General features: G+C 46.7%; 1 protein-coding gene across 2 annotated transcripts in view; it reads left to right on the top strand.

Moving 5' to 3' along the window:
• Nucleotides 1-25,892, top strand: part of crhr1 (corticotropin releasing hormone receptor 1) — a 76,736-nt gene that overhangs the window by 39,914 nt on the left and 10,930 nt on the right. Inside the window, exons 5-6 of one of the 2 annotated variants that reach the window (XM_018764647.2) lie at nucleotides 8,999-9,084; nucleotides 17,600-17,706. In XM_018764647.2, coding sequence (XP_018620163.1) covers nucleotides 8,999-9,084; nucleotides 17,600-17,706 — 193 coding nt within the window. The remainder of the gene's footprint in view (nucleotides 1-8,998; nucleotides 9,085-17,599; nucleotides 17,707-25,892) is intronic. The other variant, XM_018764648.2, reaches the window with a different exon arrangement.

The raw sequence follows: 25,892 nt of genomic DNA, 5'->3' as shown, positions 1-25,892 counted from the left end.
GTGGTCAAGGTTGTCTAATAAGTGGTTTTCACAGTCATTTTTAAACCTCGTCTTGAAACCATCATGAGAACTATTTGCCAACAATTTAAGGACTAACAATGAGGTGTTAGGGAGTTTAAATTTTGATAAGACTTCCGAGTGCTCCTCAGCTGAAAAAAGCATAAGTAATCGTCCTCCTGTTGCGTATCTGCTTGTTTTGTCCGGCGCCATCATCAGGTTCTTTGTTAAGCCTTGGGAAAATAACTGGGAACACACACTCAAGGATGATTGTGATGAGACTGTCACCATTTATAAGGGACTTGAACCCTTCAGTTATTAATAAATAAATGTAAACTATTTTACCAGAGGGGGTGTGGTGGCACAGTGGGTTGGACCACAGTCCTGCTCTCTGGTGGGTCTGGGGTTCGAGTCCCGCTTGGGGTGCCTTGCGACGGACTGGCGTCCCGTCCTGGGTGTGTCCCCTCCCCCTCCGGCCTTATGCCCTGAGTTGCCGGGTAGGCTCCGGTTCCCCGCGACCCCGTATGGGACAAGTGGTTCTGAAAGTGTGTGTGTGTGTGTGTGTGTGTGTGTGTGTGTGTGTGTGTGTGTGTGTGTGTGTATATGTATTTTACCAGACACTTTTCTCCGAAGCAACTTCCAACAAACTCTGTGTAGTGTCAGCCCACACACCTTATTCACCGTGGTGACTTACACTGCTAGATACACTACTTACACTGGGTCACTCATCCATACATCAGTGGAACACACTCTCTCTGTATCACTCGCACACTATGGGTGAACCTGAACAGCATGTCTTAGGACTGTGGGAGGAAACCAGAGCACCCGGAAGAAACCACGCAGACACAGGGAGAACATGCAAACCCCACACAGACTGAGCAGGGATTACAATCCACATCCTCTCACACCATCCAGGTGCTGAGAGACAGCAGCGCTACTTGCTGTGCCACCCGAGTTGTACATATTTGTCATATAGTTTTGTAATGGATGCCAAAGCCTGTACAGAGTGTGTGTGTGTGTGTGTGTGTGTGTGTGTGTGTGTGTGTGTGTGTGTGTGAGAAAGAGTATAAAACCGAGTGCAGATCCTTTGACGGAGACTGAGCCCTCTGACAGGCTCCCCCAAGAGATCTTCATCAGAGCACGGTTACCCACAATGCACCGAGAGGCGCTAATGCCTGCTTCTATGTCCTTGAACCCTACGCACACACACACACACACACTTATTTTAAGCTCTGTAAAATAACAAGTAAAGAAGAAGACTCTACGGTACTGATTTAGCAGAAACAAATTTCAAACAGATGAAATCACGAGAATAGGGATTTTACTTTTCAAACATCGCGCATCTATTTTCGTGCTCCCTGCAGAGGCCGGAGCGTGGTGAAACAATCCGCCTTAGATTATTTTTCTGCACTTTGAGGGGGTAATTGCATTACACGCAACCTCTGCGCACACTTCCACGGACTCTCCGTTCTTCTTTGTCCGTGAAGAGGAACGGCATTAAGATTTATGAGCAGCAGCTTCACAATATCACATTACCAAAGCCACATATTCAGTTCCCATGGAACTCCGGGGGGAGGAACCTCTCGAGGGCCACTACAGCGCATGTAGTACGCCCGATTACACCGCGAAGGCCCGCTAGGCTGTACGCGGTGTGTCGGGTCCGCTCCGACGCTCCATCGCGGAGCAGCAGTCGGGCGAAACTTGCCGTCAACAGGCCGCCTGGACTTCATCATCCTCGGTGAACTCCGGCGGTGCTAGCGCCCTCCCACGGGCTTCGTGCACACACTGCTTAAAAGCAAAGACGTTGCACAATAGGGACACTTTTGGCAACTATAATAGCTGATCTTGGGACTGTAAAAGCTTCCTTGTCCCTTATGGATCCCCCCTACCCTGCGCTCTCAGAGAAAGCTAGCTCCATTAGCTTTAGGCCTCACGGCGCCAGGAGCCGCTGTCGCCCGCTTGCGCTGAGGAAACCTGACAGGATGTTCTAACCCCAGTTCTTCAGATACAGGTTACTGTTTTTTTTTTTTTTTTTTTCTTTTCTTTCCCCCGACAGCTGGAGCGATACAGCCTTGATATACATTGCCAGAGGTTCCACTGGGTAGCGTTTAATGATGCTAATAAATGAATTATTGCAGTCTCGTAAGGTGTTGAAAAAAATTCTCAGTTTCGGCATCTTCTGGGAATATCCTGGTCCTGTGTCTGCAATGTGTCTTCATGTCTTTTGACTATTCCATGGGAATAGCTGGTAGTGTATCGACTAGAGCCATTTCCTTGGAACCCGAAGGTTGCAGGTTTGATCCCATCTCCAGCTGTAGTACCCCTAAGCAAAGTACTTACCCTAAAATTGCTCTAGTAATGTTACCCAGTTAAATAACTGTAGACAGACTAACATTGTAAGTCACTTTGGACGAAAGTGTCAGCTATATGAATAAATGTCAACTAAATGTAGGCATGTGGGCGATACCTGTTACGTAGAACAAGTCCCTTTTCAGGCACAATGTTTCCACTCCGAAGCAACAGACTCATTTCGAGATCCAAATCTGTGGTTTAATTTGAACTCTGTCGCAACGTTGATCTGAAATTGCTGGGAGAAATGAACACGCCTCGTACTGAAATGATCCTTGTACCTTCTGGTGATAGACGGCGAAATACACATAACGGGGTAATTCTTACAGATCATCAACTCTGCCCTTTTTCTGACACAGTCCACAGTCATTCTCTTCATTCGCCCTAATGTTGGAAGCAAACTCAGAGGGGGTGGAGTGGAATTTTCCATTGCTTGTTGGTGGCACTTTGCTCAAATGCGTCCATGTGTGTCACACCAGAGCCTTTTAGTCGCCAACGTCCATAAAAACAAACAAGCTGCGCCCAGGGATTTGTATACACAGTGAATATTTTCTTTGCATAATTCAGTCCATTAACATGGAGAAGGGGTGATCATGGCTTTCTCAGCAGTCCATGCTCAGTCCAGAATTATGCATGCTGGACTGCATGTTTGCTCTAATTCACCCTGAACGGGAGCAGGGTATACTACCCTCCGTGAACCTACAGTGAGACCTCAGGTCACAGGAGGTTCTCTCGTCTTTAGTTGACATAGCTGGCATCTTGAAAGCAAGTCATCGTATTGCCTATTCGTAGATCCAAATGTTTTACTGGAGCTACACAGCTCAAGCACCTTGGTCCAAGTCCCCTCCTGGGACCTGAAAGCTATAACAATTCAGGTCTTGAGACAGTACTCCTGTCTACCACGGTCCTGCTACTCGAAGTCCAAGGCACAGTCGGATAAGGAGGAATTGTTTTTCCCCAAAGACGATGTGGATCGTCGGATTTATGGGCAATCAAGATATGAAGAACATCTGCCTAATTCATCTCAGTCAACGCTTATGTCAGGTTCAAGACAGAAAGAAACAGACTTGGTACATTTAACCAGCCGGGGGTATCGGAATTATGTCGCCACTCTTTTTTCTGTAGAGTTTGAAATCTCAACACCCGTGATGCCACTTTGGTGCATCCCGAAAACATCCAGGAGCAAGTCATCCCAGCAACCTTTATATTCATACTCGCACGAGGATCATGATGCCATTTACCTGTTGTGAAAGCTGATGGAACACTGGCCACACCGCTTTTGCGGAGCTGCTTTGGGTAACCACCACTTCACCAAGCATCCAAAAAAGGATGTATGCGTCCGGCGCACGTTGTATGTGTACGATGCAGCTGGAAAGGCCTCCAAAACCACAGCTGTGGTTTTTATTCCTTGGCAAGGGGAGTATTTTGGAAAAAGTCTTATTGTATTAAGTGTATTTTATGCTATATCTGTCTATGGTTGAGGGAAGGAGGTTTCTGTTTCAGCGGAGTTGTAAAGCACCTGATTCAAGTTAACGTCTTGATTGAACCCATTTGAGTCCTTTCCTGAGCTATTAGTGATGCAGGCAGTGCTGGAAAAACCTGCATCTGACTGTCCAGGAGCACAGCTGAAAAACCTTAATTTACTGATTCTAAAAATATGCTGTTTGTATGGCAGAGAAATATATTTCTAATGAACAATAAAGCACGAGCTTCATGCGATACTGTAAAATACTGAAACGTGATTAATGCATTTCGGGACTGGGCTGCTGAAGTATTGCGATGCGGTTCATAGTCAACAATAGACCTAAGCGTTGAGAAACGAGCGCAGGAGCAACATGGCTTCAGACTTTTTTTTTTGCTGACTTATCTGCTTATTTATGGGCTCCTCTACATATACTGAGCTTGACATATGCGGAGAAGATTAGACTCAGGAGCTGAGATGCAAGAGGGTGCAGTTGGGGGTCTTTCCTTGTTTTAGAGTACACTGCTGTCTTCAGGACATTTCATCTGGCTGGTCTTCAAGCCTGTCACTGTTTATAAGCACATGGTGAGTCAAGCATTAACGTAGAAGCAGGAGGCTGAATTCACACCATCCAATAGCGCACACAAGATTGGGGACAAGCAGCAGATATGTCCGTGGTCGCACGTGCGGAGTCTTACCCCTCCAGCCATGCGGCGGAAGGTCTATCTCATCTACAGCAGTCCCGTACAACATTTCCCCCCCACCAGTCCAGCACTTTCAGAAGGCATGTAGCAGCACCCCCGGCCTGGTCCGCGAGCTCAACTTCCATCGACCGCAGAATGTCCGAGAACATCCGCACCACACTGGCTGAAATTCCTCCGACCCAACAAATTGCAATTCTGCATCTGGGTCAGCTCTGTCGATCTAGATGGCGAGATGAGCGTGGCCCCGGTTAAACGACCAGATCGCTTTCAGCCAGCTTTGCAAATCAGATGGCGTTTGAGCCGTTTGCGTGTTTTAGGTTTTGTTCAATTTTACGTGTACCAGCTCCTCCGGGTGCGGACGGTTGCTATGCAAACGGTTGTACGGTGTCATGCTGTCAGCTCTGTCGCGTTATACTGGGAAGCTCCGGGAGTGTCATTTCGTGCCACCAAAAGCCGGCCCCCCCGTTCTTTCTCCACCCCCACAAATGCTGTCGGATGGGGGGATGGCACCGTGTCGGTGGCATCTCAATTAAGCCCTGTGATCACAGCGCCTGCAAGTCAATCTGATACTCTAATTAGTGAGCAGTTAGTTTGCGGCGTGCTGCGCGTTGGACAATCTTCTCTCGGCTGTGACCGAATTAAACCGCCGAGAATGAAAGGAAAGACCCAGAACAACATAGGGCTGGTTGCGTAGGTATAGCACGCAGTACGAGCAAAACTGTACCTCTGCAGAGAAAGCAGTAAATGCTGGTAGAGGAGATGGATTTATTTTTTTTTCCTTCCTTTTTTTTATTTTTTTTTACAAGCAGCCAGTGCCTTGGATTTCCTGATACTTTAGCAACATGTGGACCTGTTTCCACTGTAAAATACAGCACAGCATGTGGCACATTCTACTGTACTGAATGGTTTTCCTTTTAATCTGTTCTGGTGTCATGTGTTTCTACTTTTAAATACCCCCAGGTCTCAGCAGGATTTTCTCTTCCAAGTTTCTCTTTTCTTAATTCTGCCATGGGTAAATGGGTTCTCTGTTTCCCCTCATCATCACTTCGCCCCCCAGGGCCTCACCCACAAGGAGGTGTGCACTCCTGTCTGTTGGAGATGGGTTAGCACAGTAGCTCCATAGTGTGCTGTGATGGGCAGGCGCTTCACATGGTTCCAGTCTACATCTCCACTGCCTCCGCAAAACCTGTCAGATTTCAATCAGACGAGTTACAGCCAAGATACCCAAAGGCCCAGGTAAAGGAAATATTGCACAGGCTGCAACTTCCTCCGACTTGCTAGTTAGAGGTAAGACTAGATGAAATTTCCTGAAGACTCCGTGATTTAAAATACATGGGTATTGTGGCTTGAAGCACTCTATACATTTTCCCTTACCGAGCCAAACTCAGAATTCTCTTGGACCAAGAACCCCATTTTCTCAGCAAGCTGCACCTCACACCAACCTGCTTATCACCCCCAAAACTTTCTCTTTTCTCTGTTCCAAACACAGTCACCTCTTTATTTTGCCCATAAGTCCCCCCAGTGGTTGCACACTTCATCCACATTTCCCATAATGCAACTATTTACAATAAACATGTTTCCCGCTCAAACTCGTGGTGACGCGGGTCATTACAGTATGTTTCAGACAAGTTAATATACTGGGCAAAAACAATCAATTGCTCAATTAATGATTGGAGTTTTGTAAAAACAAGACTTTAGGAAAAGAGTATTAGACAATACCCCCGCCTACATATAAAAACCCACAAACCTTCATGCTTCCACTGTTCCCAGAACAGGTTGCTCCGTTACCAGAACCTTATACTTACACCAGCACTTGTCCACTGGCTGTTAGCCTGGAAATCAGCTTGTTCGGATCCAAGGATTTTCCCCCGCGGACACCGCTGCCTCACAAGTTCTCCCTCTGTCTTCAAGGCCAACCCCCACACCTCCTCTCTCGAGTTCTACGCTCGCACCCAGTTGCCAGCCTGCCCACCAGCTGTTCTGACTTGCAGCCCATTCTGCTGGTCTCGAGCCCACTGCTGTGGCAAGGTGTCCCCTGGGGCCCACTCTTGGCCCTGTCTCTCAGTGGCCTCCTCTCTTACCTCTTTTCCCTCACTTTCCCCTTGTTGTCCTAATGCCACCTCTGTGGCCAAGTGGACTGTAGAAGACACGCATAAACCACGTCACCAAAATGTTAGTTTTCCCCAGACACCTTCAACACAAAAACTCCTTGTCTCTTTCTTCAGTGTCCCATCATCCCCCATATCTCTGCCCTACCAGCTTCTTGCCCGGGACCTGCCATTTAGCTCAGCACCTCCGTTTTCCACCCTGCCTCTGTTCCCTACAATAGAGCAGTTTCTCTTGCTGACATTGCTCAGTGTACATCAGTGACTGACCCTTTCTGATCCTGTCTGCCCCTTCTTTCCCTTGTCTTTGGGGTGGTCCCACTTGTAGATGCCACTGTGTGCATCTCCTGCAGTACAGGTGGTCTCCTGCCTGACATCCTCTCTCTCCTTTCCTTTCTCCACAAATGGGAGATGTCATTCACTGAAGAAACCATGGAAATCCATACGACCTTTGAGAACACACACACACACACACACACACACACACACACAATGGCTGAAACTGTTTGTCCCGAAGTGGTGAAACGGAGCCTAACACGGCAATACAGGGCGCAAGGTTGGGGGGGGGGGGCACACCCCGGATGAGACGCAAGTCCGCCGCAAGGCACCCCAAGTGGGACTCGAACCCCAGACCCACCAGAGAGCAGGACCCAGCCAAACCCACCACGCCCCTCCCTTACGGAACAGTAGTGACCTTTTCTGTTTTTGTTCAATTTTGGAAATCATCTGTGTTTTGATGGCTTTGGTGAGACTGAAGGTTTCAGAATTTAGGGTTTTGACTTGTTTGTGTGAAGAAAAAAATAACTTAAAGGAATGGAAAATTTGCTGGGCAAGATGTCCAAAAGGCAACTGAGGATGCTCGGGTTCTCTTTTGCCGGGAAGAAAAGGAGCCGGAGACTGGATGGCCAACCTGAACTTCCCCAGTTGTGAAATAAGAACACTGTGGCCCAAGGCTGGAGGAGGGATAACTGGCAGCATGGGACAAGCTTCCCTGGTTTCAACGCCAGATGCAGAAAATGGTTCACTAATGGGATACAAGATGGATGGCGACCTTTCACGAGCTCTGCTTTGGATTTTGGTTGAGGCCCAGGTGGACCTGGAACTGGGGAGATGCGTGAGGTGCTGAGAGGTGGTGCCATTGCATGAGGCAAGGAAGAGCTTGATGGGGAGCTCCCCACCGCCACAGGCAGTCAACACATATTAAAGACAGCTGGTCTGAGGACTTGAGAGACCTGGGAGATTACAGGCAGTGAGCAGCAAGGCTCTCTGGAATAGTCCTGAGTTTTTTTTCGTCTCGTTTTTCTGCTGCTTTTGCCTATTTTATGCCTGGTTTGGTTGTGTGGTTGATTTGTCGCAAAGGGGCCATGTCCCTTTTCTTGTGTGGACAGACTGCTGTCCTTGGTGTCTCTCCCACCCATGAGGCCACCTGTGGCCCACGAATGGTTTGTCCCACTATCGCTTAACCCCAACTTTAATGCAAAGTGAATTTCAACACTCAATGAATTTGCCTTAATATCTTTCCAGCCTCCTGATCAGTGAGCTCGTTCCTTCATCCTATAACCCTTCAGTCCTCATCTCAGCTGCTCAGTAGTACACCATTTTGGGGGGGGCTCAACAGCTTCACCTGGGCAGCAGGTGTGAGCCCTCCAGCAGACTCCAAGCAAAAATGGGAAGTACACGAGACAATTGGTGAAACACACGATCACAGTCTAACACTTCCAGCTGTCGAAATGCAGTTTTGTAGAAACAAAACTTCAGGAGGGAAGTAATACAACAAAGCTACACCTACATTCACTTGTCAAGTGTAGGAGAGGTTAAAAAAAAAAGAGCTTTCACATGTCTGTTGACACTGCTTCCAGCGATCCACCTCATCTCCTGTCCAATGCTCATCCAAGAGGCGAAGTTCAGACGCCTCGCTTGGCCCAGGTGCGAGCCCTCCAGCAGACTTTGAGCCGAGCGGGAAAGTACACTAAACATTCACTCAGACGCCACGTCACAGACGAATACGTTCATGAAATACTGTTATCTAAAGGTTTTAATTCTGAATAATTACTGATATCATTTATTCGCCCAGCCATATTTACAGGGGTTCTCAGACATGGTAAAATTAAAGGCCGAACAAAAAAAGTAACTTTGTGGCTGCGTATTCAAGTCCTAGTACTGAAATTGTGTCAGAACAGTTTGATGGTAAATGGGAGTGAAATCTGTGTCCTACGCAAGTCACCTCTGGTAATGACCCCTGCTAAGTGATAACAGTACACACACACACACACACACACACACACTATTTTTAATTATTTTGCCTTCATTGCAAGTGCCCAGTCATTTTTGGTAGATATTTACCAACCAGTATCCATTTATTTATTTATTTTTTCCTGCAGACAATGTGTACAGAGAGTGTCTCTCGAATGGGACGTGGGCGATGAAGGGCAACTACTCGCAGTGCCAGGCCATCCTGAACGAAGAGGTACGATAGACTTCAGCAAGCCTTGACCACTTTGGCCACCAGGCAGCGGGGATAGACTGTTGGGTGTATTCATGTGCTTTGTGTGTTTCTATTGTGTTTTACTTTCACTTTTGTTTCACGGTTATGCCGTCATTGTTGGGATCACCACTCTCATCGCTTAAAACCATCCAAAACAGTCAAATGACAGTTCACAGAAGTGGCCTCCTGTCCAAAGCTTAGCTGAGGCTCACTAAAAGTTCTACTATAGCTACAGAACACGTTGACCGTGTTTTACATCATCTGTCCTGCCTCGGTGCATTTGTTTTCATTTCCGTGGAGGATGACTGCTGATACAAACCAAACCATGAGCCAACAGGTTGAGCTTTTACCTTTGTTTGCCTTTTGCTCTTATTTGCTCACCATACATTTGGAAACATATTAACTTGCCTGAAAATATCTGTAATGACAAAGATCGACTGCAGTTCACAATGTTGACAGATAAACAGAGATGCTAAAAATATCAGCCGGCGGCTGATCGCTGTCGGGGCATTTATTATTGGCGATGGATTGTTTCTGATGTTATGTAAGGGCTCTCCTCTCATGGTGACTAGTGCTTAGTCACGTGATGGGCTGTACATTGGGCTCTGCAGTCAAAGCTTTGAAAAGAACCTGTGCATTGTAAAACTAGAGGTATTCTACAGTCAGTTGTGAAGGTAACAGTCGATAATTGTGCAGCGCAAGGGCCGCAGGCCGTACAAGTTTGTACAACATCCTAAAGCTTAATGTCCCAGCAAGAAGACGGTATCTCCGAGCTCCAGTAATTATTAGTTGAGCTGCTTTCCGGTCAGCTGTTACATTTCATCTTCAAAAACCATTATAACCAAGTTATCCTCTATTCAAAGGCCAAATGGTCAAAGACAGAAGTTGTAAATTTAGACGTTGTTAAATTTGTAGAACAAGCTCTGCCATCTCGTCTCGTTTCCCAACGACATAGTACTGGATACTGAGCTTGTTTGCTGAGAACTGTGGATAAGACCTAATACTTGAACATATTTGTCTGCTGTTCTTGCCTTTCCTGACTCCACTCGAACGTCCTAGCCGTCTCGCAGCCGTGCCTCTTCCGTGAGCCATTAGACTCGGAGGATCATGTCAAAAACTTAACCGCGTGAATTCAAAAACACTGTGAAAGCCTCGCTGAGTCACGCAAGGAGTGCGACAAGTCATTTTTTTCCTCTCATGTCTTTGTATCACAATGTACCATGCCTCCCTCTAACATGTTGCTAAGAAACACATCTATACCAAACAATTATGGATCAGTTTGGGAATGGAATTCTGCAAGGCTTTCTTTAAGCCGTATCGGTTTAACGCGACTCTCTCGGAATCTGCTCATGAATGGGTTTCAGAACATCTACGATGGGGGACGTTAGTAAGGACATCTGTTTGGAAGGCGGACACCGCCAGCTCATCCTGCCCACAAAGTAAGCCATGTGCATGAGAGTGAGATGATCCTGAATCACTGCAACTGTGAACACATTCATAAATAAGGCCCGGTGCTTCGAAAACCTCAGCGGCAGTTCGGACGCGAGTAGCACGCGCTAGCCGGAGCCTTGAGGTCTGCACTTGTGTCGTATGTGGAAACACGGAACTTGAATTTGTCTATTTGTCCACGATGTAAAGATCCAGGCAAACAGGGGTTCAAGGAAAGGGACGAGAGCGTTAGAGGGCATGATGCTGAGTTTCAGGGAAACACAATAAAACAGACATCTCAAGAACATATATTTTTCTCTTCCAAACACACATCCAAGCAAGCCTTCCAGTAATTCAACTGGTATAACTGAACCTGTCATGTAGTTAAGATACAAGATCAGACAACATGGGGCTTAAATTCATAGAAGTCCTAAAAATACGTTCACAAGTCATCGCTATATGAAATATTTTTAAATGTTCATGTAGCATCTCATTTGAAAAGAGAATGAAAATGTTGGCCTTTCGCTCATTCTGAACAAGGGCCAGATTTGAAACCAGATCCTGAACCAGAGCCACGAGTAAAAGCTCCGAAGGCTGACAGACATCCCAGCAATGCCTTTGTTACGAAACCTCTGACAGCTGACGCAAGAGTGACGCTAACTGGCTGCAAACACCATGGCCATGCGACCTCTCCCCACGATTCCCTAAAGGTTGCCCAGAGAGCTCCTCGCAGCTTCAAGAGGAGGCCATGGGAGGCCCATGCGTGCTGCCATCTGCTTCCGACAGAGGGAGAAAAAAATATTTAAAAAAAAAAATAAATAAAAAAAATCAGGGATGGAAATGAGTAGCCTTGCTCCCGCAATAGAAGGTATTCGATAAAACATGAAAAGGGAGCGTTCATGTGCGAGGGGCCACTGCTGACCGTGTACAGATAAACAAGCACTGCCCTGGAGCCACAGTAACCACTAAACTTGTTCAATCAAACGCGATCAGGACTCACAGCAGTAAAGGATTCGAAGAAGCGGATTTTGCTCCCTGGAAGTCGTGCAAGTCTAAAACGGGACGTGTATCGTCGGTCTAGAGCTGCTCATCCGAGCTCAGAACCACTACACAGCCTGCGCACTGTGTTCGAGACCCTCCAACCATCCCAGGGGAAGAACCGAAAACATTGAAGACAGGTCGTTTTGAGTCTCAGTTTTTTCGGGGCTTGAAAGAACGACACCGATCGCAGTTGTGTTGTAACGCCAGCAGTTGGTGTCTGGAGTATGTCAGCAGTTTGTGAAATACTCAGACCAGCCCATCTGGCACCAACAACCATGCCGCGTTCAAAGTCACTTAAATCACCTTTCTTCCCCATTCCGATGCTCAGTTTGAACTTCGGCAGATCGTCTTGACCATGTCTACATACCTAAATGCATTGAGATGCTGCCATGTGATTGGCTGATTAGACATTTGCGTTCACGAGCAGTTGAACAGGTGTACCTAATAAAGTGGCCGGTGAGAGTATGTATATATACACACACACAAAGATGGTCCAGACTTGATAGGGTTACGTTCCACAAAAACCATCGTAAGTCGAAGATATTGCAAGTCGAAAATGTATTTAATACACACCTGTGTGTGACAAACTGGAAAATGCGGATCGCTGGCGCTGCCCAGCATCGCAAAAGAGTATCGTACGCCACATCGCTTTCCCGGGGGAGGGAAGAGGAAAAAAAAAAAATAAAAAAAATCGAAATTCGAAATTTGAAGTATGGTTTCTACTGAATGTCTGTCGTCAGCTCACCATCGTAAAGTAGAAAAATCATAAGTTGAGAAGCATCTGAATGTGTGTATACATGAGCTGCACATTTTCAGCTATGACGAATGATATCCTATATCAATGTAGAATTTTTTCAGCAAACATCAAGATTTAATATTAAACCTGCCTGCTCCTCATGACATTTCATTAGCCAAGCTGACAGTTCTAGAACTGTAAATATAAACACTTACAGTACCTGATGCACATGTATCTCTATCTGTTGTAATTTCCCTTTTACCTCGCCTCGAGTCCTTTTTACAGGACAACGTGGGATTTTGTCCCTTTTCTAGCCCTACCCCACTTCCGTTCATTTTATCATCTCATCTTATAAATTCCTCATGAAATAAACCAGCAGCACCCATTGACCGCCCCGAGGATTTTTATGCCCCCCCCACAGGGCTTGCCGATTTCCATAAACCTCCTGTCTGCCGTAACAATAAGAAAGATTTATTGATTCTATCAAATAAACATTACTGGTTAAATTGTGACAAATGATGTGAACTGGATATTTTTATACTATGGTCATTTAGCACTGCTGGGATATTTATATAATTAGAATAATTTAAATTTGCAACTAAAAATTTTAATCAGAGATTCTTATGATTTCCTAAATTTTCTGCTAAGCTCCAGCTGCTGAGACTTTCACCAGATTAGCCTAGAAGTTCCACTTCGCTGCTCTCCGTTCTGTTTCCCCAGGTGCTCTTGCTCAATTTGTGGAAACAAATCCCACAACCTTATTGTGTCTGAACTCCTAAACATGTGAAAACAATTCAGAGGCCTCAAGTGACGATGACTTCTCAAGAAAGCGTGAGCCTATGGGTAGGGGTTGATGGCCCATTTGAAGGAAACTCAACGCCATCACTCTTAACTCGCAAGGGCAAAGTTAAGAACCCCTGCAACATGGCTCTTTCAGCTTGATCTACCTATACGCCCATATACCGTAGGATCTGTGAAGTTCACGAGTCCTACAATAACACCGGGACATAAAAGTGTAGAGAAAAAGGCTGTAAGCTGCTCATCCCCTAGAGTGAGAATGCAAGGAGAAAACCTCCCTGAAGGCGATTGCCGTCCAACTGTATTACTTGACTGTGAACGTTTCTGGGATGCGGCGAACAGTCAGCTGCAGAGAGACGAGGTGTGGAGATGTCAAATTGAGGGTTTGCTCGAAGGTGGATTTTTGGATTTCAAGGATCTGAGGACTCTGCATCAAGGATTTGCAGCTCTGAGTCGAACCAACACAAGGTGAGATACGCCAGCACGGGGACATGGCTGTCACAGGAACTCTCCATCTGCCTACCGCCCTAAGGTCCTCCTTGCTCAAAACCTCAACTTCAAACATTACTTTCCTCGCTCAGGGTGAGAGCTGTACCCTGTAAGCCTCCCTCCTTTACTTTCTCAGTTGGTTGTCGTTTCTCTGCTCGGGATACCATGCGTGACTCATCTGAGACGCTCTGGGAATATCAACCTCGCCCACCGGTCCTTGTCCACATCTTTGCCCCTTCGTTTGGTTTGGTATTCATCAAGACGACGGTCGTCTTCTTCTAGGGTCTGCGCGCCCTGATCCTTGCAAAAAATCAGTGAAGAAACGAAAATGCAACCTAAAATTTGCTGAGGCATATTTCCCTTACTGTTGAGTGTCCACTGCCTTGAGCGGAGAAGAAGCCGTCTTCGTTGACAGTCTACGCCCAGCCACAGCCTGGCACATGCCCCAAAGGTGTCTTAGCCCTAACGTATCGTAACAAATTCATAGAAATATGGCCTGTACAACACATTCCTGTCCTGGCGTGTGACTGCGTACGGCCAAAGCATTCCGGATTCGGCTCGCTAAAAACTTGGACCACGCAGTGTAAATATCATGGGGTTTACATACAAAAAAATTATTCCGGCGTTTGTACAGAAAACAGATGGACAAGGCAATGAAAAATTTAACCCATCTGGTTGCTATGAATAAGCGAATACGGTAAAACTCAATGTGTTGAGTCCGGATTTATTATTTTAAGGCAAATCCCTTTACCCAACTTGAGAACTGCACACAGATATTTGATCTTTTGAGGCAATAGGCCATATTTTTACAACCCCTCTGTACTGCACATAGTCCAACTAAATCCTGTAAGAATGCGCCTGAAATTCATATGCAGAGAAAACCGTTTTATACATAATGGACTGATCTGTGCTTTAAAAAAGGTTTTTAAATGAAGTTCAAAGCTGTGGCCATATACCGTACGACAACTTTTTGTTGAATTCAGATGAAAGTTATTTCATTAGGTCAGAATTTAGCAAAAGAATGAGTTCCATTCCCCCTCGGAACACATATCCTGTACCGTCCATCTTTCAGAGGAATTCAGTTAGGCTTTTTCTCCCAAGTACAAAAGCATAGAGTTATAAATATAATTTTTTTTAATGTATGTGATCACTTTGTGCTGCAAAACTGCTTTTAAAAGCATTTTACTGCAGGCAGGATCAAGTCTTGCAGGACTCTTGTTAATTCTATTTGGAGACAATTTTATTTACTATTGAAGTGCCTCCTAGTATACTGTACAAAGCTTTCAGAAAACAGGCTTGGGCAGAGCACATCTGGAACAGGGGCTTTGGACACATTTACATTTATTTATTCAGCAGATGCTTTTCTCCAAAGCGCCTTCCAACGAACTCTATGTAGTGTTATGAGCCCCCACACCTTATTCACCAAGGTAACTTACACTGCTAGATACACTACTTACGCTGGGTCACTCATCCATACATCAGTGGAACACACACTGTCACTCAGACACTATCGGTGAACTTGAACAACATGCCTTTGGCGCATGGGAGGAAACCAGAGCACTCAAAGGAAACCCACGCAGAGAACAAGCAAACTCCACACAGACTGAGTGGGGATCGAACCCACGTCCTTCTCGCACCACCCAGGTGCTGTGAGACAGCAGCGCTACTCGCTCCGCTGCCATACCGCCCGACACCTGACCCCTACACCTCCTTCGACGGGGACATGGCTGCGTGCGCAGGACCTGCGCAGGTTTGAGCAGATCATGTGCAGTATTAGCTTTGACAGCACACACCGCACCACACATTTTACAGACAGAAAAACAAAACCTATCTGATGATGAGCAGGGTCCTCCGGGTCCATTCCATCTGCTTAATTAAGCATCAGAGAAACAAGCACTCTGGACATCTGCCCCTGCAGCTGCAGGTATAATATTAATAAGGCGTTGAGCCGATGGCACATTAGTAGCAGCTCTGCCGACCAAAGGCCCATGTAATGTGATCCGGAGGGTAATAATGCGTACCCAGAGCTGGCAGAGATGGAGTTGCTTTGATGATTGTTGTTTCCACCCCTCCCTGTGTTTTTCCCCTTTTTAATCTGCTACAGCCTTGTAATCCAAAAAAATGACAGATTACACTTGGGGCGGGGTGAGGCAATCCAATCGAAATGAGCTGCCGGGCAACAGATCAGTCTGCGAGATGGTTGTTTTTTGGGACGTATTTTGAGCCGAGTCCTCTTGTGCCAGCGGATGGGCTGGTGGGGGGTGGGGGGGGGGAATACGGGCTTGGCACGGCCGCTGATACCAATGGAAACGCTCGAAGACAAGATAGAGTCTTAACCATTTCGCAGTTTCGCAATAGCTGGTGTTGCAGCATCCCGGGGCGTGTCGGGTTCAGGGAGCGGCGGCGGCTGGTCACGCGTGTCATTTTTCCTTCCCGTAGTCTTTACGTACTCAATCAAGGGGTGCTGCAGTAAGGACCAACAGCTGTGCCCAAACAAGGCCAACAGAAACGCAAAACTCCCGCTAGGGGGCGTTTTCAAAGTCGTCATGCTTCCGGATTGGCCGCACCTGGTTCTCGTTTCCTCGTAACAAATCCTGAACCAGATGTTGCTGTAAGTAATGGGTTTTGTACAAGTAAGAGAAGCAGCTGGTAGCGTAGTGGTAAGACACCTACTGCCTTCGGACCCAAAGGTGCTGTAGCAGCCATGAGCAAAGTCCTAAGCCTAAAATTGTTCTAGTAAAAAAAAAAAAAAAAAAAAAAGAAAAAAAATTACCCAGCTGTATAAATAGGTAAATAGCTATAAATACTTTAACATTGTAAGTTGCTTTGGAGAAAAGCTTCAGCACATTGAATAAATGTCAGGGCAGGTTTCTACCTGTTGATAGTGTTGCCAGAAGATATTGAGCCCTTTCTTTGGTGTGTTGAAATAGACATGTACAGTATATTGTACTGGCAGCAATTGATTTTGAACTTATGGCTATAATTTGAGTTGTGAGGTGTCAACAGTTTGGGGACAGGGTGCATGTTTACTTCTGCACCCGTTTGTGTCCCTGTAGGTGACCAGTGTTGTGTCTTTGGCTTTATATTCTCTCCTTGGATTTCCTTTGATGTTCGTGAACTTGAATTTTATACTAGGGAGGTAATAATGGAGAAAAACAAAAAAACGGCAATAATAAATATTCTCCTACATTCTCTCCTTTCTTTTATCATTTCCTCTGCTTTTTGTTTCAGAGCAGCTCAAGGGCAGCGTCTTCCTTCATTTAAGCTCTGGGTTTTATCAATTACTGCTAAACTAGGATGGCGAGCAGCAAACTGTTAAAGACATAGAGTACATTACCTAAGTTTGTTGTGTAAATGCCCCAGTGCGCTGATCCCAATCAACTCATCTGCTTTCCATTCATTCTCAAGTATCTCATCTTCATAACCGTGAAACACACCGGAAATGCAGTGCAGGTTGAATGTGTGCGACACAGAGGACAGGCTTACATTTACATTCGTTTATCAGACGCTTTTCTCCAAAGCGACTTCCAACGAACTCTATGTAGTGTTATGAGCCCGCACGCCTTATTCACCAAGGTGACTTACGCTGCTAGATACACTACTTACAATGGGTCACTCATCCATTCAACAGTGGAACACACTCTGTCACTCACACACTATGGGTGAACCTGAACAGCATGCCTTTGGAGTGTGGGAGGAAACCAGAGCACCCAAAGACTTACACTGCTAGATACACTACTTACAATGGGTCACTCATCCATACATCAGTGGAACACACACTGTCACTTACACACTTTGGGAGAACCTGAACAGCATGTCTTTGGAGGGTGGGAGGAAACCAGAGCGCCCGGAGGAAACCCACGCGGAGAACATGCAAACTCCGCACAGAGTACATTACGGCTTATGTCCCTCGCGTAACTGTCGGACAGTTAGCAACTGGCTTCAAATCTCACTTCCTGTCCATCCCTACCGTCTGCTTTCTAACAAGCTTTGTGTGTGTTCCAGAAAAAGAGCAAGCTGCACTACCACATAGCGGTGATCATCAACTACCTGGGCCACTGCATATCCCTGGGCGCATTGCTGATGGCTTTCATTCTCTTCATGCGCTTGAGGTAGGGTCACCTTGAACTCTGTGTGAGTATGTGTGAGCGAGTGGGAAGGCTCCTTCGGCGCATGATGTCAACCAGAACCAAACCCACACTTTTAAAGACTTTTTGGAGAACTGTTGATTGCGTTTTCCCTTCGTAATAAATATCAAGTGTAACGCATCCATCCGCTATGGACTTCACATCTTTCAGCGTTTTTTCCCCCCAACTTTGACACCTTTGTTCATTGATGGTTTGTTTTCCGTATTTACGCTCTACCTACAGCGCCCATCATAACTAGCACTGTGCACATGAGGATGCTTAGAGTATCAGTCAAGCCAAGGACTGCTTTATAATGTTCTCACTTTAAAATATCTCGCTATACATAGTCCAACTGTGGAAATACCTGATTGATAAATTTTTAAAAAAGCCTTAGAAATAAAAGGCCCAGAGCCACTTGGGGAAACTGACTGCAGCCCATCGCTCTAGAAATATGCTTCGTAGGCTCTAAGAAGTTTGCTCATCACCAAGAGCTGTCTGAGAACATCATGTTGATCTCTGCACATCATTCCCAGTTTATTATTCGTTCAATAATTATTTGCTCAGCGGAGGAGACGTTCGTCTGGGGCGCGAAGCAGAGGTAGTCTCCGTATGCGGCTCCGTATGGTCGCGCGCAGAACGGAGAGGCGGCGACGGGACGTCAGCGCGGTTAGAAAGCGCACCGCAGCACGTTCGCGGTCACTCGATGACCCGCGTGCATCGCCTGCTTCTGGAGTCTGACCCACGGCATTTTAATGTATGGCGGGGAGAAGCAGATTGCAAAGGATTAGCGGAGGAAAAAATGAGGAAGGGTGTTTTACTGGAATTGTCCTGTTTTGCCGCTCTCCCGGCAGCCTGCTATAAGGAAGATGAGCGTGTTTATCTGGGACCGAGCGCTGGTCGCACTTCTGAGCGTAGCACGGGAAAGAAGTGACCTTCCAATCCGGAGATTATTATTGTTATTCTATCGCTTAGCCCTTGCTTATGTCCAACATGACTTACAATTTCATATTTTACTGGAGAAACTCAAAGGACCGACAGCAAAGCCTTTTCTGAGATCTGATATGTCAGCCCCCAGGTCACAAGTCCATGTCTTCCACCACTATATTCACTGCCGATCAGTAAAAAAAAACAAAAACACCATAGTATTTCCCCTTTGGACTTTGTACATGTGGTGGAACAATCTCCCTGTCACTCAGAACTGCTGAATCCCCCCGAAGGGCCCCAAAACATCTTTCACACTCACTTCTTTCCGGACCTTCTACCCGCTTCTCAACTTACGTTATTTTGCACAGATACCTCTGTATTTCTCAACAACATTACATGATTAACATCATACAGAAATGATTGTTACCTGTTTTAAAGCATTTTGCTCTCTTAACCAATTGAATATCCAGCTACACATGCAATACTGGTTTAAGTGCTGCCATCAGAGAGTTTGACGGTAGTTTGACAGTCATGTGTCTGCGCCCATCTCTCTGTCTGCAGGCGAAATATACTTTTTTCTCCGAGTTTTTCCATGCTTTGGAGCAAAGCGTCTGCTAAATGAATGAATGTAAATGTATCTGGTAGCACAACTTGGCCACAGAGCAGCAAAAAGGCAGGTGTGATTATACTCCACCCAGTACTACTGCTGGAAATATTCACACGATGTTGGTTTTCATCGCACTAAATGTCATAGCGCTGAGCATTTATCTTGCGATATTGCCTGTCTGTGCAGGCAGAATATTCTTTCAAGACTCAACAGCTGCAGGAATAAATGGTGCATTTGCTGGGTTGCGAGTCTCCGAAAGACAGATGAGTAACTATTTACGTTAAGTCGACTTCTATCAAGAGTTAAAACGCATCACTGAGATGTTTCTGTAGGATTTGCTAATTCATGAGGCTTTTTTCCCCTCTGGAGCTGAAGAACGAATCAGAAACAACCCGTTCCTAAACGGTCGATACCCACAAGTAAGAGCGCAGCACATTTGGTAGGTGGTAGTGGTGGGAACCATTGCGATACTGAAAATGCTAATGTTGCCAGAAACTTAGAACTAGACAAAATTTTTCTTGCAAAGGTCATCGTCTCCCTCCACCCTCATTGGTTCGCGTTGACTCGACTGGGCAAAATCCAAATTTCCGTTCATCTCAGCCTTGAGCACAACGCAGGACGTCTTGAGCGGCCTGGACGTTTACTGATCTGAAAGATCGCACGTGTCTCGTAGATGCTTCTTTAAGAAAAAAAATAAAAAATACTTTGACTGGAAGGGCAAAGATCTCCATTATGAGCTCAAGGAGTCCACTGGTACACAGAACCACCGACCAACGGAGTGAATCAAATAGTATTTCTCACGGCTCTCCCGATGCGGTGTTTATTCGAAATAAGTTTTCAAAATCCACACCATGCTGCCAAGAAACCGTCCAGCCATAAATCGAGCCGCTCGTCAGCGATCCCGTGCCGAGCGCCGGGTCGTCGCGCCTCCAGGTTAGGCGCCGAATCGGAAGACGTGAGGTAGGGTGGCCCATGGACCGGAAGCCATTCGTTTACCGGGAATTGCATCCTAGTTTGTGAATTGACCAACTGTCACTTGTTCATTGTTCTCGTTATTTAGAAGTTGAGCAAAGATTTAATTGAAAGCGACTTAATTTGCATATCAGTTTTGACCAAGTTGCCGTTACTAGAGCAGGCCTCTCCAGCTGCCAAACAGATGTGTCGCCCGTGCCCTCGTCTCTGACTGCTGAGCATCAATACTTGCCATCGGTGCTAAAGACATGGATGAAGGGATAGCGCTGAAACGCGGGGCGGTTAACGCACTCGCGCGACACAGAGCCGCATGTTCAAATCCGGTTCGTTTAATTCCCCGACGTGATGAAGAACGGTAGTTATGGGCTTTCAGCTCACGTGACGGTGGCTTTGTGCTTCGTTTTTGAGGTCTGGGACACAAGACACCTGGCAGCTATAGGTGCATAGAAGAAAACAGAGCATTACATCGATTACAAGACACCTATCTGGTTATGTATTTGGCTACTTGGAAATGCACATACAGTTAATTCCCACACGAAGTTATTATCCATCGCACATCAGCAGCATCGGGATTCCGGCTGGTGATGCGATGCTCGTCCATCATATTGCACATGGCAGCATGTGCCGTCAGGAAAGCGGTGTCAAACGTGCTAGGTGTACTTCAACAGCTGCGTTTTTTCCCCAAAGCATTTTGCTGTTGATGAATGCACTTCCTTTCCTCCGGCTTGCGTATCGATTTGGAGAAGAGCATCTACCGAACGAGTAAAAGTAGATGCGTGTGCCTTCAAGTGTGACGTTTCTCTGGATCTCACCCAAATTCCAGCAGCTTCGCGGGAAACTAGCTCAGCTCCGCTTTTTGCCAGCGCGCTCGGCTGAAGAGCGCCGCCGGGTACCTGGAACCGAGCGCCCGACAGACCGCCGCGTCCTCCGCTTCCTGCGGCAACGCGGGCGCGCATGTGACAGGCAGCTGTGGCCACATCGCCTTTCCAGCTCACCCTCCCTCGCGTTCACAAAGCCACGGAGATCTCGCGGCATCCTTTTCCCCGGTGCCTCGCACCTCGCGTCACCACCGAACGCGCTTTCCCCATGCGTCACACGGCAGGTCAGCGCGCGGGCTTTCAGGAACTACTTTAGAATATATGTCATTCCCCGCTGAAATTTTATATTCGTTTGAATTAGTCTGCCGACTGATGAAAGGTCCGGAAGTTTCCGAGGGGAACGAAAATCTCAGTATTTGTGTCGCGATCCCCTCCGACGCTGTAGCGGGGTACGGAGGCAGCAGACTTAGGAGCACATGGTCTCAGCGTGGAGCGACGGCAGCCGGCCAGGCCCTCCCGCGCTCCGCCGAAGGGCCGAGTGAGCGTTGGCAGGCCCGGTGACCACGCCGACTCCCCCCCACCCTCACGGTCGGTAAATGGGTCTATCCAAGAGGGCCTGGGCGCCGTGCTGTACAATACTGGTGTCACAGGAGGCGGAACTCGGGGAACGAGACCACCCCCCGCGAGCGGCATCGCGCTCCTCCTCCTCCCCGCCAAAGATTCAGACGGCAACAGGATGACGCGGCCCCGCCGGCTCGCTCTCGGCAGGGTACCACCGGCATCTGCTAACCAGCGAGCGTTTTCCTCAGATGAAGAGGCGCATCTCGGTGCCACCTGGCATTTACAGTGAGAGCAAGATGCGGTGCCACACACCGGTAAGTGGCAAGGGGGGTGCGCGAACAGATGGCATCCGCGTTAAAAGGAGAAAGGGATTATAATATGTTTCAGCAACGTAGGCAGGCAGCGAAGGCCCAGGGAGAGCACTTAACAGGCCGTGTGTGTGTGTGTGTGTGTGTGTGTGTGTGTGTGTGTGTGAGATAAGCAACACACCTGCATGGCTCACTGGTGATGTCCTTCCTGTGGTCTTCACTAGGAGACCCTGATTTCAAGGACTCTCCCCCCAAGATGTGCTTTTAGGCCTAACCACAGCTATGGGTCGCTGGGGTGCTGCGGACCTACCGTCCCCAAGGTACGGAATGGAGCTGCGGCGTACGAGCTGCTTGTAGCGGTCACCCATCCTGAGCGGTCACCTCAGCCCGCTGGTTCGCACGAAGCGCAGCTGCGCCCCACTGGGGGGGTTATCGTCCCCATGCAAAAAAGTGTCCGCCGGGCTGTCGTGCTGCTAATTTGGTCACAGAGAAGAAAGCACCTGGGCGGGGGGGGCCGTTTTTCGGGGAGACGGATCCCGTACGCGGCTCGATGCCCTTCGACCGCGACGCCGTCTGTTACGCCTCAAAGTTATTTCCGTTCAGAACCCATTCGTTCTACACCAAGTAGCACAGTTCTACGTCATAATATTGCAATATAAGTAATCAACACAAAACATTAATATCAGTAACAATTTGAGCCTCTTTAAAATAAGATTAGATAACTGGATATTACGAATTAGCTAAGAGATAAAAACATTTCAATCTTTTACATACTTATACAGTCACATTTTCTTACTTTTATTCATTTAGCTGATACTTTTCCCCAAAGCAACTTACAATGTTAAGCTACTTTACCGTTATTTACCCATTTACACCACTGGGTAATTTTACTCAAGTTATTTACGGTAGGTATCTTGCTCAAGGGCACGACAGCCAGAGGCGGGATTCGAACCTGCAACCCTTGGGGCCAGAGGCAAGAGCCTTCGCACGCTGTGACAGAGTGCTGAGCAAAGGATCAGAGGCATGATATAAATCAAAGGTTCGTGCCATAAATGAAATAACTGTGCTAATTATCAAAGCTGAAAGTAAGGCAACTGGACATGGAGGAAAGGAAAACAAAAAAACCCTCCCAGGTATTTGACCTGAAGGAAACTGCACAAGGCTACAGCAGCACATGTACAACAAAGCAGTGACAGAAGACACTGGAATGAATATGATTATAAATAAATGACATAGGCTGATTTTAAAAGTGCAACAGTAGAGGTATAGGCGTAAGGCCTCCGCGTTGCCACCTATTTGTACGTACGACACCATGACGGACACCGCAAGCGCTGGAGTGGCGAAGTGCGGCTGGTCCGCTGCCACTTCGAAACGTCACATTCAGGGTCGGGCTCATCCTAGGCCTGTAGCGAAGGTCTTTATATAGAACTGAGTCGCGTCAATCAGTGCAGCAGCAGACGTCGCTTGCAAAGAAGTTCCGTGCAGCACAATCGGAACCCGTCGCTGGGGAAGGAACCCTTCTCGTGAATATTTATGGGACTTGTCGGGTTCCCATCGCGCTCCGCGGCAAGGGATGTTATGACAGGAGCCGCGATTCAGCAGCCACCGCCCCTTGTTCGACGGCGGTTAGGGCCCGTCGGACCGGTCCGGTGTAGACCTGTTGGCGCCTAAACCCACGTCTTCAGCCGCGCAGCAGAAAAAGCAAGGAATGACTGGTTTGCAGGGGTGTCTGTCTCGTCTGATGCGAACTGGCATCAGAGCATAACCTCCGTGTCAAGAACATGTTCAATAATTAATGGGAATAAATGAAGGCACTGGTATGATCATTTCAGTCTTGCTGCCTTTCGGAGTCATCGATAAATCAGCGCTGCCCTTGCGTAGAGAGATGACCACAGCACACGGATTTGGTCAGTTCGCGGGGTACTATTCACTGATCACGGGGCAGGGGGGTAATTTATGACCCAATGAGAGGTACACTGGTTACACAGGCAAGCTGATGGATCGGTGAGGTTCCTCCATCCAAAAAAAAACAAAAAAACTAAATACCGTGACCTTGTGTGCGTATGTATGTGGTAACTTCCCCATGGTATCCATAAAACGGTTAAGGCTACATCCTAGGGCAAAGCCTACAAGCTAGGTTGGGTCTGCATAGTGCATTGATTTTACGCAAAATAATTCAAGGAATGTCATTTCAGAGGTTTAAAAAAAAAGAAAAAAGTTTATTCTAATGCAGCAATGTTTGGATAAACTTCTTTTCTCACTTGAAAGCGTTCAAATCCACCAGGGATTCCGAGCCAAAAATACAGTTTGTCAGCACTGCCTTTGCTATGTTGTCAAAAAAAAACAAACTCAATTTACAAAAGTGTCCTATAGGATAAGACAGCAAAAATACTGCAGATGAACAGAAATCGATAAGCTTTTATACATATTCATTTACTGCTTCAATTTGTTAATTCTTACTTTTCTGTAAGGAAGCAGGTCGCATTGACTGATGGTTTTATTACTTTCAAATTGACATCAGTTGTTGCTTTTTTTGGCTTTCGCAGATGTGGTTGCTGTTGAACAAGCTCACAGGGCATCGTCTCGCTATCTTTCAGGGGTCAGCAACCAACCTTCTTGTCATGAACCCTGCTTCGGGAGGGGGGGTCCTCTATCTCTCAGTAGCTTGTTCAAAAAGACAGGCACTCATGCTGCCTTCATGTTCATCTATAGCCTCATAGGGCAAAAATACCTTGGGACCGATGTGCTGTACAGGGGGTCTGATCTTGCAGCATAATGTTTTGTTTACTTAGCAGATGCTTTTCTCCAAAGCAACTTCCAATGAACTCTATGTAGTGTTATGAGCTCACACACCTTCTTCACTCCAGTGACTTACACTGCTAGATACACTACTTACAATGGATCACTCATCCATAAATTAGTAGAACACACTCTGGGTGAACAGTATGTCTTTGGACTGTGGGAGGAAACCAGAGCACCCCAAGGAAGCCCACACAGACACAGGGAGAATATGCAAACTCCACACAGAGAGCAGGGATCAAACCCATGTCCCCCGCCCCACCAAGGCACGGTGAGACAGCATCACTACTCGCTGTGCCACCCATTCCCAACATTCCTCAAACTGGTACAAAGGGTTATTTATTCATCACTAATTATTCAATATCTGTTCTCACTGCGGTTTGTCAAGTAAGGTCTGTATACGAAACTACTGAAATTTACAGCTGGGCAATTTTTACTGCGTCAGTACAGGCTAAACACCTTGCTCAGGGGTGTAGTAGTGGCGACAGGTGTTCAAACAAGTTGTGTTTGCAAGGAGGGAGCTTTAACCAGTACGCCACCTGCTGCCCTTGCTTTGCGCTGGAAGTTCAGTGAGGTCATTAATCAGAACGAATCATCCAATGAATATGAGAGGAAGAGAACCGCTTTTGGGTACAATTTACATTTTTTGATTCAGCTGATACTTTTCTGCTGAGCAACTTGCAGCGTTAAGCTACTTAGTGATTTACCCATTCATGCAGAGCGAAAATTTTTTACCCGAACACCAGTTCCTGGGCCTTTCTAGAGGAAAGTGACGGCTCTAACCGCTACGCCCCCTGCTGCCTACAAATGTTAAATACCCTCCTTTCCTGTCCAGTGACTGTGGGTGTCATGTTAATTCAGAGATGGGCTTATTCATCATTTATTCATTATAATGGTAAATTTTACATAGCGATAATGAGGAAAAAAAAAAAAAAAACCTTGCATACACTTGTGTTCTTGAAATCTCTCATTTCTCTTTCCATGATGAAACACTAAAAGGGAAAACTGAAAAAGCAAAGTATCTTTCATCACATTTTGAACTCGCTCCGCTTTTGTCGTCCCGCCCGGTGCGGCCCTCGGTAAATGAATTTATGAGCAAAATAATAACACGTATGAATACAAATACGGTTCGTAGTATCTTGAGCGTCAGCAGGTACGCGTGGTGCTCGCTGTGCTGAATCA

The sequence above is a fragment of the Scleropages formosus genome, chromosome 8 (assembly GCF_900964775.1).
Source record: "Scleropages formosus chromosome 8, fSclFor1.1, whole genome shotgun sequence".
In the NCBI taxonomy this organism is placed as follows: Eukaryota; Metazoa; Chordata; class Actinopteri; order Osteoglossiformes; family Osteoglossidae; genus Scleropages; species Scleropages formosus.
Note: the sequence above shows the minus strand (reverse complement) of the source record. Positions and strands in the feature narration are given on the sequence as shown.